The 13,383-nt window shown below is 41.1% G+C and overlaps 1 protein-coding gene and 1 long non-coding RNA gene across 3 annotated transcripts in view; one reads left to right on the top strand and one right to left on the bottom strand.

Annotated features, from left to right (window-relative positions):
* FNIP2 (folliculin interacting protein 2) overlaps nucleotides 1–9,558 on the bottom strand; it is a 132,902-nt gene extending 123,344 nt beyond the window's left edge. For both annotated transcript variants that reach the window (XM_059174305.1, XM_059174329.1), the window contains exon 1: nucleotides 9,341–9,558. In XM_059174305.1, the coding sequence (XP_059030288.1) occupies nucleotides 9,341–9,453 (113 nt within the window). In that variant the 5' untranslated portion in view covers nucleotides 9,454–9,558. The remainder of the gene's footprint in view (nucleotides 1–9,340) is intronic.
* A 558-nt stretch (nucleotides 9,559–10,116) lies between these two features.
* Nucleotides 10,117–13,383, top strand: part of LOC131831948 (uncharacterized) — a 33,142-nt gene continuing 29,875 nt past the window's right edge. Inside the window, exons 1-3 of the long non-coding RNA XR_009353874.1 lie at nucleotides 10,117–10,187; nucleotides 10,841–10,881; nucleotides 11,233–11,457. This is a non-coding gene — a long non-coding RNA (uncharacterized LOC131831948). The remainder of the gene's footprint in view (nucleotides 10,188–10,840; nucleotides 10,882–11,232; nucleotides 11,458–13,383) is intronic.

The raw sequence follows: 13,383 nt of genomic DNA, 5'->3' as shown, positions 1-13,383 counted from the left end.
CAGGTTCAGAAGACCAATATTGTTTTTAAACTTAAGTGTGCTATTATCTTAAATTTGAAAAAACCAATGAGCTAATGTTATTGTAAAATGTATTTCAGGTTTACCAAGCCACACAAGAATTAAAACAAATCTAAAAAGTATAGAACAGAGTTTTACATTTATCAACACAGCTAATAATTTGAAAGGTTCACATTGTTTAAATACTTTTTCAACAGGTTATTTTCAGCAGCTGTGGGATTTTATAACTGGGTTCGGAAATATTACTTAGGTGTCTTTTTTGGTTTAGTTGTATAGTTTCTTTTGTTTTGTTTTGTTTTTAAAGAGGAGACAGGTCTCTTTAGACTATTTATCCTATGATTTTGATACCAGAAAATTTTTCATTATAATTAATGGAAAGAAAGAAACTGAGTTGTGTAAAATGAGATACCTTTAAGCAATGCCACAAGGCATACCAGAAACATCAAGAAAGGAAGTTCCCTACAAAAAAAAAAGCATTAATATTTCAAGAGATCAGATTCTGGAATACCAGAGAATCTTTAAGGACTGTCAGTCTTTAAAACTCTAAAATGCATTCATTAATTCATTCATTCACTCATTCAACAGGTATTTATTAAATGCAACTTCCTGCCAAGCACTGCATTAAGCATTACAGATACAAGGACATGGCTAGGATTTAAAACTCCCACATCAATTCTCTAACCACAGCATGGATGTTTCCTTGTTTCATTCAATTATTTTCAAATATATGCTTTAAAGTGGGAAATTTAAGACATTCTTATTACTATTTCTCAATCATATTTTATAAAAAGACCTTGAGAAAATGAGGATAATTAAGAGCTAATTGGTAACACACATTTTTTTCTATAACCCTAACCCGTTTCGCATGAAAGAAAAAAGAAAATGTCCAATCTTCTGGATATACCAGGGGGATAGAGTTGGCAGTATGAAGTATTTATAAGGTGTTAAAGGCAGAACAGATTAGATTGGTGATTCTGTTGCTTCTTCCTAACACATCTTAAATCAACACCTGTTTCATCTCTCGAGGAACGTGCAGGTTAACATCTAACTTGTCTTCAACTTGTGAAGAAACAGAGTTGCCATGACAACTGAATGAAAAGTTTAGTTAGCAGAATTTCTCAAATGAAATGCAAAAATCCACTCAATGCCATTTAACTAATACATGTGTACTTATAAGCAAATCCTATTTTTCTGTTTGGCAAACTATTAAAGTAAATGTTAACCTATTCTCTGCAAAGTTTCATGGATAAAATATTAAACATACACACACATCTTTTTGTTAGAATCGGCCACAAATAAATAAAATTGGACAATAACCGTTTGACTATTAAATCTTGGCAGTGCTGCATTTAGTATTATAGGGTCTCAAGTAGACCTAAATCAAGAAAAAGCAGACACTTATAAGTTTATTTCTTGTTATGTTAAATTAGCAGGTAAATTCATGTACATGTTTAATTTCTACTTATAGCTATTACACAACGCAATCTAGGGGATATTCAAATACATGAACTATCAATTTTTTTTCAGAAAAAAAATTTCCATCATAAACACACAGAGTTTAGGCTGTTTACATATGCTGCATAATCATTAACTTCCAACATGCAAACTAACCTTACTGGAAACTGAAGTGCCCACCAGATATGTGGTTTCTCAATCTGTCCCCCTACAGTTTTGGGGAATATATTTCTACTACACCTATGCCTACTCTCCCATTGGGACCCTGCATGACTTGGGAGTCATTTTCAATTAGAAAACAGTGGATAATCAAACACCAGTGATCACTTATTTACAGATTATATTATAACAAATACAGAAGTGCTCTTATTTATGATTTTAAAAAGTCAGGTGTAGTGATAAAATCATCTTCATAAGACAGTATACATATGTATTTATAACACTCTGCTGGGCACAAATTCTAGAGTATAATCTATAAATTAAACAAGAGTACAGGGACAAATAACTAGAAAAATATTCTAAATATATATAAATGAAAGTCATACAATCAAAAAGAGTAATGTGATAGTCAGGAATCTAGATTATCCATGCTAATACTAAAATCTCATGTAACAGAAGGAACACTCCGCTATACAACACTTATCCACAACATTACATTATTAATGGCAACATTTATTAGATTTCATATATTGCATTATTTTGGCACAAACAGCGCAATAAGAAAAAAAAAATACGTAGCATGGTGTGTGAGAAGGCACATTGTCCTTTTCAGAAGTCCATTATAAAGGCAGCTGGACAGATTCTGGCTGAGCACAAGTGGGATGCCAGCCCATCTCCTTCCATCCCCATCCCACCCTCCCATTCAAGCACTGGTTACAAAAGTGCCTGTGTGGCCCTGAGAAGTGAGTCATGGATGTTCCATTTACAGATGGGGTGGAGTTGAGGGAAATCACTATTACATGCCCAGTTAGCTGGAAAAGTCCATCCTGTTTTTCCTCTTTTACATAATAATCATTTTTCACAAACCTGAGATAAAGAATACTCAGTAAGTAGGAACTCACCAAATATTTCAGCACTCAGATGCAAAAGGGAGAGACTTAACTTTTACAGTCAAGGACATGACCTCATAGTGCAGGCCTAACAATTCACACTAGGCAAGGGACTTGTACAATCAGGATAAAACATTTGTTCCTTTTCGCCCACACCAAGAAAAACAGTGGCTAGAGAAATAAGCACAGTGCCAGTTCCCAAATCAGATTCACCCACCAGGAGTTCACACAGACAGCCAAAGCATTTTGTGAGTGCAAAGACAATCTTTTACAACTTCCTTTGCCTAGGAAACAAAACAGCAAAGTGGCTTCCTTAAGCTGACCTCACAAGTAAACCATGAGAAACACAGCCTACAGCCACAATGACAAAAATCAATGCTCTCTTTAGATCTATAGACTGTGCATTAAAACACCACATGCCTTGGCCTATCTCGTGATTACCACCTACTAAGCAAATCACAATGTGTTAAGATGACCAGTTCGCATTTCAGAACTCAAAATTATCATACATATCTTAGCTTTAAAAATATCTATTTCAAGCCCCTTTATTTCTCCAAGTTCTCCCAAAATCTAAAAGGCTGTGTCACTTTCTAAGCATATTTCAAGTAAATCTTAATTTGATCTCTCTCTCTCTCCATCACCAGCTGAAGAGCTGCATGTAGCTCCTAACCTGTGCTCTGAGCCATGGTGAGGATTACAGTGGGGTCCGAAGCGTGGGGGAAGCCCTGACCCTACCCAACCAGTAAAAATTGTGCATACATACATTGCCAACAATTATCAGTATCACCAATTAAATTGGCCTCCTAAGGCTCATAATGAACTTAGGTGTTAAGCACATTAAAATTCACAGCATATTACTTTTAATAACAGGAACTACCAGTTATTTTAATGAAGAGGAAAATTTCTATGAAGAGTTTTCATTCAAGTCAGATTTCTCCACAAATATTATCCTTAACCCATCCACCTCCACCTCACAGCATAGAGTCGTCCAAAGATTATTTAAACATTCAAAATAATTTAAATCACAAAAACCACACAAATTCATCAGAGCAAAATCCAAAACACCAACAAAAAAACAATATACAAAAGAGTAAAATTAAATTTTCAGCCACCCCTTGGCTGCCCCTGGCTGGTGTACAGGGCTGCTATCTCTCTTCCATATATGCATAGTCACACATATTTTAAAACTAATCATGCAAGTTTATATCTTGTTTTTACCTTTTTTTAAAAAAAGATTTTATTTATTAATTTGTCAGAGAGTAGAAGCACAAGCAGTGGGGGCGGCAGGCAAGGGAGATGCAAGCTCCCCACTGAGCAGGGAGTCTGACACAGGACTCCATCCCAGGACCCTGGGTTCATGACCTGAGCCGAAGGCAGACACTTAACTGACTGAGCCACCCCGGCGTCCTTGTTTTTACTTTTTCTATCCAGAATTCCTTTCTGTGTGGGTATATACATACCTCTGTGTATGTATATGCCCATGTGTGCATGTATATATGAATATACACATGTATGCGCACACGCGCGCACACACACACATAAAATACTGATTTGGCTGCTGCAGAGTATCATCCACAGTGTGATGGGTATCATTTTGCTTAACAGTAGTTCTCTTATCAGCTAAATAAGATTTTTTTTTTTTTTAAGATTTTATTCACTTATTTGACAGGCAGAGATCACAAGTAGGCAGAGAGGCAGGCAGAGAGAGAGGAGGAAGCAGGCTCCCTGCTGAGCAGAGAGCCCGATGCGGGGCTCATCCTAGGACCCCGGGATCATGACCTGAGCTGAAAGCAGAGGCTTTAACCCACTGAGCCACCCAGGTGCCCCAATAAGATTTTTTTTATAAGAAAAAAATATAATTCCGAAAAACAAATACACCACACTCCTAAACATATTCCTGAACTCCTAGTCATCTCTATCCAGGTCTGAGTTACAGCCTGCTGGGTGTCTTAATACACTCTAAAAACTTAAGGTCTTTATTTCACCACTGACAACATCAAAGTAAAAAAAAAAAAAAAAAAAAGGTAAATAAAAACATGTCACTTTAGTTCTGTCTCAAGTCTCTGAAAAATGGTTCAATTATTAATAAAGCCTCAATGTGAATAATACTGAACTCCACAACTTAAAAGTCTCTGGGTAATACTTAAAATCATGTTGCACTGCATTAGATCCTTTTCAAAAGATTTTCAAACTATTGTATTACCTCCTTACCACCTATGTAACCCTATGACATAGGATGGTGCTCTGACTTTACAAATGACAGAACAGAGAACCGGAGAAATGAAGACACTTGTCCAGGCCCATGTTGACACGGTGACTGAGGCAGGACTAAATCAGTGGTCTGCTCAATTTGTCTTCTAAGTGCTTTTAACAGAACCCATTGCATTAGCTAGAACAGTCCCTTCTTTACCTCTGCCAAAAAACTCTAATAACCCCCCACAGTGTACGGCATGTTTCAGGACAAGGAGGTATGATGTAATGAGTACACCAATAAATCCAAAACCGCAGGCAAGGAAACCTCCAGGAAGTCTTTTAGAAAGTAGAAAAAAAGAAATCAAAACTACTATTAATGCCACATGTGTCTCAGGTTTGATGCTATAGGAATTAAAAATGAGTATAATGAAACAACACTATTTTTTTCTCCAGAATATTCTACCTCAAAAAAAAATCTCATTGGAAACATGTATCCTGGGAGCTGGCAGTGGGAGGGGAAGAAGCACTTCTGTGTAATTTCCTTCTGTCCAAGAGACTAATTTATATTCCTACCCTCAGTCACACTTAGTCTAAGAACAGTGAGATCTTAATGCTGTACTTTATATTAAGATTTACTCTTTATCACTGTTTCAGTTATCTTCTTGTTATAGCTTCCAACCAGTACTTTGCTGTTTATTCATCTTGGTAAATAATCTGTTATCCTTTAGATTGCAAACTGCACTAGGCAGGACCATGAGTGTCCTACCTTGATTTGTACAGGTGGAGTAGAAGGCCACAAGTACATGGGCATCAGATGCTATTTGATAACGACGATAAGTAGATTAAATTATACTAACCCTGTAACAGAGTACTTAAATTTATTCTTACAGAACAATGTGGATTAGTACTAACTAGGCCACTTGGCCTTAGATATTTAGGACTGGAGGAGAGAAGGAATGGAATCTACTTCTAGCCTTTACATAGCTGGCTACCAGGCAGCTGAAATGCTTCTACTTACTCCTCAGGTCCCAGGTGATATATCAACTTACTTCATTTAACTGGTCCAAAATAAAACAGCTGATTACCTATGATCCTTTCACCTCCCTGTTCCATATATTTTTTAGAAAAAGACCTGTCCACTAATTTAACAGAGACATTTAAAAAAAAAACCACTATAAGATAAAACCTCAAACTTGAACCAGACATGCGAGTCAATGGGCATACCTTGGCTTTTAAAAATTCCTATGTGAACATGCTGACCTCAAATCCAAGGTAACGAGGAACCTAATTTTACTTCTGACTTGAGCCACTAGACAAAGTACCTCTTTTTGTTCTACTTTACCCCTCTAGAACAAAGGGTTGTTCAAATACATATTTATGTATCAACTAATTAAAAGTGAAAGTATTCTGAAAACAAGAAAATAAAGATTACTCTCAAATTTCAAGACCATGATTTTTATAACTTTACCATGAATTTTATAACTTTAAATAGAGCTTACATTTCACAATACCATAATCATATCTTCTCCTAAACATATAAAATCAATCTCTTTTGATTTCTTTTGTTTTCCTAGAAGTCGCTTTCCTCAAAGCAATGAAAGGGCTTTTGCTGAGATCCCAAAGGAAACACACTTAAGAAGAAATCTTGACTGTGATGTTCCTCTTTTTTAGATGGAACACCAGAAAGCACGAAGATCTGAAAATGATCTATGAGATAAGCTACTTATACTGGACAAAAACGTCCTCTCTAATCAATTATAGTATATGAAAACCGGAGGAGTGAGAGGGAACAGTAAGAAACCGAGGGAAGTGCCCAGGAAGTGCACAAGAGTACACAGAGTAAAACAGAGGGCAAAACTTGCGGAAAGGCTAAACTTCAGAGAATTGGAGAAAAGTTTAAAATAACTAGTGAAAGCCCATCGCAGGAACAGGAGAGATATAAAAAGGTTTTCAAAAACTCTAGAACAAATATACGTGTGTGTGTGTGTGTGTGTGTATGCATGCCTTTATATATACTATATATATATATATTATATAGATTTATAAAAAATATATAAAGTTGGATCTTATTTTTACTTAGGCTTTTCTCCAAAATATATGTTAATATATGCTACAAAACTGCCCAAAAAGTCTATCTGATTCCTCAGGAGACTTTCATTCCCAAGATCCACAAGTTACATGCTATATTTAAATGCACTGAAAAATAAAAATTCACGTTAGGAATACTAGATTTTTAACCTAAGGGTTTTTACTTTAACTTCTGAAAATCTATTCAACTATGAAGTGGGTTCCTAAGGGCAGCTAATCCCCTGTATAAGGCACCCACTTCCCCAAAAAGCACATGCCAGCTTCTGTCTGGTAATATGGATAAAATGGATAAACTGAAGCACAAGGGTAAGAAAAGGAAATTTTCTAAGAGACTTTCCCCAGGAGGGCTACACATAATTATTTATACATAATATATTATATATATCTAAGAGTGAGACAAGGTGGAGAGAGCGGGAGGAAGCGGGAGGAAAGACTTGCCTGGGTATCCTTAGTTGATCTGGTGCACTGGTTGCTTTATCCCCACCTTCCTGTGCCTTCCCAGACATGTGTTAGTTCACTTCTTTTTCCATGGTGACCCCAAGCAGGGACACAGCTACAGGGCCTCAGGAGTGAAATGTTTGACTGCTCCAATTCTCCCAATCTACCTCAAAAATCTACCTCAAAAAACTTGTAGAAAATCTTAAGGAGGTCAAGGAAAAAAAAAAAAAAAGTCCTTGGCATACTTTTGTGTTCTTCATTATACACCAATGGGACGTCAGAACATTATACTGAAAATGTTCCCACAAAGTGGGAATCAATTGCCCTAATATGGCTAAGCCCTAAATATAGCCACAATTTTTTTTGTTCAAATACATGCCATTAAACTTGTGGATGGAGGAAATGGTGGTGGGCAACTGGGCAGAGAGCACAGGAAACAATGACAGTGTAACTCCACTATCTCCACCAGCATTAAAATGGCTTTAAATGTCCTTGACAAGGGCTGCCAAAGTAAAGACACCAGTAACACACATGCCCTTTTTTCTCCAGGCTTTGTTCCCTTGATCAAGTCTGGGTTACTGGGAGGGAAGGAAAGAAATTCCATACCCTGGGTCTGAAGTAATTCTACCATTCTGAGAAGGGACACAACATCACTAGTACTCAAAGCAGTGAAAGGAATAGAATTCCCTACTCGAATTATAAGGATCCAGTTAGTCTAAAGGAAACATGAGAATTTAACTAGGGTAGTTGAAAGTCCTCACAATTTACCTTCCAAACAAAATCACACCCACACGCACCCATACACAACAAATTAAACTGATATTTAATATTCACATAACTACAATGAGGGGCTATGTTCTAAATGAATGGGATTCAAGATAAGCAAAATCTAGAATATTAAAACAACCCAAAATGTATTCAAAGTTTCACTTCAAACTTTTAAAAGGTTTATTCTACCGGCTCTGAACTTGTTCCATAAACTAATTTTGCAAGACATTTTGGTCAAAAAAACGTGTAGCACTGTGTCACAGCTGGAAGCAGATAATTTAAAAATTCACTGAATAAAACTGTTAAAAGTACATAAACAAAACCTATTACATATGTGGGCTGAAAGGCAACACAGGCCATTTTAAGTCACCTTCTAAAAGTTTGCTCTTGAAAGCAGAATAACATTGGGATTTTAAAGACTAGATTCCGTGGTCAAGCTGCCCGGGTCAAAGGCAGTCTCTGCCACTACAGCAGTGGGTCTTAGGCAAGCTGTTTAAGTTCCCTGTGACTTTAAGTTTCCTCATCTGTAAAAGGGGAGTTGTAATAGCACCTACCTCACAGGGTTGTTAAAGGAATAAATGAAAGAAAAGAAGTCAGCATAAACCATTTAGGTTGGTAAACGCTCAATAAATACTAGAAATTATTATTCAAAGGTGTGTGTTCACAAGGTCGGATCTATTAAATATATGCATCAGCGCCGTTAAATTAAACACTCAACCATTTCATAAAAGCAGCTTACTCCCCTTTTCCATACATCAGGCGGCATCAACCCTCAAAATGATGTGGAAATTACATACTTTCACTCATCCGTCTGAAAGCCTGTCCTATACAGCAAGAAAGAAGGAAGATGCCTTTTTCTTGACTGTTGCTCCTTCCTAACTTCAAAATACTGTCACGTACACAATAGGTTGAAGCTGCCCTCAAAATGACAGCTCACAGCTTGGCAGCGCCCGCAGAGGCGCCCAGGCGGCTCCGCCGGGAAGGGGTTCACCTCATTTCACCGCCAATCTCCCACCTCCACCGCGAAGGAAGCGCACGCCTGGGAATCCCAAGGAACACAACAGAACTCTCTGCAAGGAGGAAGGGACCCTGAGGAGTGGGGAAAGAGAGGGAGGGGAAGAAGGGGAATCAGACAGGAAAGAAGCCTCCCGGTCAAAGGGGTTTCGGAGCCACCCTCGGATCCGGCGCGTCCACGATGACAAGCCCGGGACCCGGTGCCGGCGATGGGCTGCGACGTCCCGAGCGGCCCACTCCCTGCTCCTTCCCTCTCCCGGCGGGCACCGAAGCCAACTCCGTTCCCGCTCCAGTCTCGCCTCCCGGCGCCCCCTCACCTAAACGCGGGTCCTTCCTTGGAAGCCCTGCCCTGGGCAGACGCCGACGCGGTGCTACCGCCGCTGCCGCTGCCCTTTTTGTTAAAGAGCTTCTGGAGCAGGGTCGGGGCCATGATGCTGCCGCCGCCGCTGCAGCTCCGGCCGTGGCGCTCGGGGGGCCGGCGGCTCAGCGCGCGGCCGGGGGCGGCGGCCGCGGCGGCGGGGCCATCGCGGCGGCGGCGGCGCGGCCGCCCAGCCTTGTGGGAGCGCGGGGCCGCTGCGGCTGAGTAACTCTGCTCCGCGTCGGGGCCGCCGGAGGCCGGTCATATGACTGAGCCGGCCCGCCGCCGCCGCCTCGCGCGCTGACAGTTATCTCCTGCGGGAGGAGCCCGCAGCCCCACGGCGGCGGCGGTGGCGGCGGCGCGGGAGGAGCGCGGCCTCCCGGGCGGCGGCCATTGGCCCGGCGGCCGCCCGCCCCGGGCTCACGTAACCCCGGCGGGAGGCGAGGCCCGGATCGGGAGGTCCTGTGCTCCCGGCACGCGGGGAGCGGAGGCGGGGCGGGCGCGGGGCTTAAAGAGGCCGGAGAGGCGGGGACGGGCGCCGCGCGGCCGGGGTGGGCTGCTGGAGGGGCTCAGCTCAGCTAGAGGCGAGGGGTACCGGAGGTGGCTGCGTTCTTTCGAAAGCGAGGGCGCAGCGGGGCCGATCTTTGTTCTTTTGAGACAAAGCCCTGAACTTGGGTCCTCGCTTTGTGCAGGTGCAAGTGCTCGTGCATAGTAAGCCCGTGGCGGGGGGGTGGGGGGGGGTGGAGGGTTTAGTACACGAGGTCGCTGTTTCACACGGGACTGATTCGAATCTCACGACACCCAAGGTATTGGCATGTTTCTACCATATCCAGATTAGAGCTCTCCGTTTTTTGTTTTTGTTTTTTAATTTAAACTGTTTAGTCGAATTATTTGCTCTTTAGCATCTTGGGTCACTATACTATAGTTATATAAAAAGTTGCTTGTGAAATTAAAAAACACATGGAATTTACTACATTGATTTAGAAAATTGAGAAGCGATTTCATAAAAAGAGAATGCTTTCCTAATACGTATTTAACAATCAAGGCACATAATAATCTGATGGCAACAGCGGATAGATATTATTTGATTTGGGGAAGGGAAGAGTTAATCATATTTGAGTCGGCTTTCCTAGCCAGTCCCACCCAGCCTGCATGAGAACTTCAGCCTCTGGTGTGGAACTCTCGAAACAGCCTGTGGTGGTGAAGGAACGTGCCAGACTCAAAGCAGCTTCTTAATCTGCCTTATAGCGTTAGCTCTTCAGTTTTTCTGATGAGGAGTAGTAGAGATCAAAGTTAAGATTCCAACTCTGCCTCTCCTAGCTTTCCTTCATGAGCAGTGAACAGTGACTCACCTGGATTCTCTTAGACTTGTTCAGAGGAGGGCTCTTGGAAACTCAAAAAGGCAAATGTATTTCCATGAACATAAGTAATTAAAAATACCTCTTTCTGGCTTTGGTAGGAAACGAACTATGAATAATGATGTGCTGAAATTTCACAAAGGTAAGGGAAAGGTGGTAGAAATTGAAACTCAGTCCTTTTATCCTTTCAGATTTCTACTATTAAAATGGTTGGATTAAGTGTTCACGCCAGTAAGCAATCCTTGTTTTGCACAATGGAGTATACACAGAATCCTGATTTGCAACTTCTATATCTCTCTCTATTTACTGGAAGCATCTACCTCATGGAACTGGCAGTATTGGTCAGTATCCTAGCTAACAGGTAGTGGCTTCATCTGCTGTGAGTTTATTAAGACAGGTTTGGGCTGGCACTTGACCACCCTCCCTTCCCCCCTACTTGCTCAGAAAATGTCCTTTATTCCCCCAACTCAAGTGTATTCTTTTATGCCTACAGCTTTTGTAACTGGACACTGAAGAGGAATTCGGCATCATGTTCCTTGTGTCCCCCCACCTGCAAGGACTATTTCAGTTCCAGCCTCAGTCCAAGTGTGCAGAATTACCCAAAAGAGGCAATTCAAAGATCAGCCTGCCCCAGACATCACCCTCAATTTTGATCTTCACTGGGCAACTCGAAAGGGGGTGTGTGCATCTCAAACTATTAAGAACAGACTTCAGTTAGGTGAGAAAAAAAGGAACTGAAATAGTTCCCTTTCCCTTCCCTCCCTTTTTCTCCCTTTGCTTCCTCTCAACACCACATTCTTCCTCATTCTGGTTCTGGCCACACCTCTCGCTCTTAATTTTAAAAGCATACAAAAATCCTGACCAGCAAAATGTGGAGAGATTGCTCTAGCCAGCTTTCCTATCCCGGTTTCATTATTTCTCTTTTTGTCTGTTCAAGGCCTCTTCAAAAACCCCGTCTTTTGCCTGTCGTCCATTGGTCACTGCCTCATCCCATAAGTTTGTCATAGTCTCAGTCTCCAGCTCGGTCATGTGGCTTGTCCCCCAATTCCATACATCTCATTTGCCTCATCCCACTCACTCCATCTTAGGAAATCTATTGGTTGGCTGTTCCTGTATGCAGCTATCAAGAGAAGGGAGTAAAGCAATATCCAGAATTTTGGGGAAATGACAGAATAACATTTAATATAGGAAAGGAGGAATTGTAAAAGGGCTTACACACTTACCCTGTTCTGTTCTGAGTCCTGGTGACAGTTCTCTCCGGTTAGTGAATGCATGTTCTGGAAGTCGGTTTAGGAGTTTCGCTTGTACAATTAGACTTGTACTCTGTAGCCTACCTAATATCTACTACCCCTTCTTCCTAACGGAACTCCAGTTTTGTTCAGGTGTCTATCCCTCCCCTAGGCCAGTAGGCCTCAGGTAAACTGACATTATCCCCAAAGCAGCTGAATGATCTGAGGGTAATTCCAACGCATTTGCAAGGTACTGGTTCAGGAATAAACCCGTGAGGCAAATCTAGCTAAGGAGGCAAGAAGGAAAGGAGCCAGAGAAGGAGTGATTTCTCACTCTTAATCGAGAACTATAAGGAGAGATGTGGTTTGTCGTTGTTTCTTCCTTTGAATGTTATTTGTCTACATGTAATTCTACAGCTATCTTACTAGGAGCTTGGGCATGAAACCAGTTAGTTCTGGAGAAGGCAGGGCAGAGAGGTGGAACAAGCTGTGTCTTAGTAATACTGTTGAGCCATAATACATCTACCCTAAGCTGACATTCCGCATTTGATGAGATAATATTTCTGTTATCTGAAGCCAAAAGCAGTCTATAAGAGGGTCCTATTTTGTGTTCTCTATTGCTTGTTATGTGAAATAAATAAACTCCTCGGTGAACCCTCAGTACACCAATAATCACCAATGGACCTGCTTTATCTTTTCATATATTTTTTTAAACATTTTTTTTAAAGATTTTATTTATTTATTTGTCAGAGAGAGAGAGAGTGAGAGCAAGCACAGGCAGACAGAGTGGAAGGCAGAGTCAGAGGGAGAATCGGGCTCCTTGCTCCGCGGAGCAAGGAGCCCGATGTGGGACTCGATCCCAGGATGCTGGGATCATGACCTGAGCCGAAGGCAGCTGCTTAACCAACTGAGCCACCCAGGCGTCCCATCTTTTCATAAATTTTTAAAATTGTCTTTGGATTTTATTTATTTGAGAAAGAATGAGTGGGAGGGGGCAGAGGGAGACGCAGACTCCTTGTGGAGTAGGGAGTCCAATGTGGGACTCAGTCCTAGGTCCCTGAGATCATGACCTGAGCCAAAGGCAGACACTTAACCAACTGAGCCACTCAGGCACCCTATTTTCTCATGTTTTTAAGTCATTTTGCAAATCATTTATAAGAAGCAAAAACAAAGGATGGTAGTGAAACAATTTTAAAATAAATTAATAATTTAAACAGTGTGGGGTGCTTGAGTGGCTCAGTTGGTTAAGTGTCTGCCTTCAGCTCAGGTCATGATCCTAGAGTCCCAAGCTCATTGCTCAGCTGGGAGCTGCTTCTCTCTCTCTCTCTCCCTGCTGCTTCCCCTGCTTGTGTTCTCGTTCTCTCTCTTTCTCTCTCTCTCTGTCAAATAAATAAATAAATTTTTTTTAAAAAAAA

Source organism: Mustela lutreola, chromosome 1, assembly GCF_030435805.1.
Source record: "Mustela lutreola isolate mMusLut2 chromosome 1, mMusLut2.pri, whole genome shotgun sequence".
Lineage (NCBI taxonomy): Eukaryota > Metazoa > Chordata > Mammalia > Carnivora > Mustelidae > Mustela > Mustela lutreola.
This window is presented reverse-complemented; position numbering and strand designations above follow the sequence as displayed.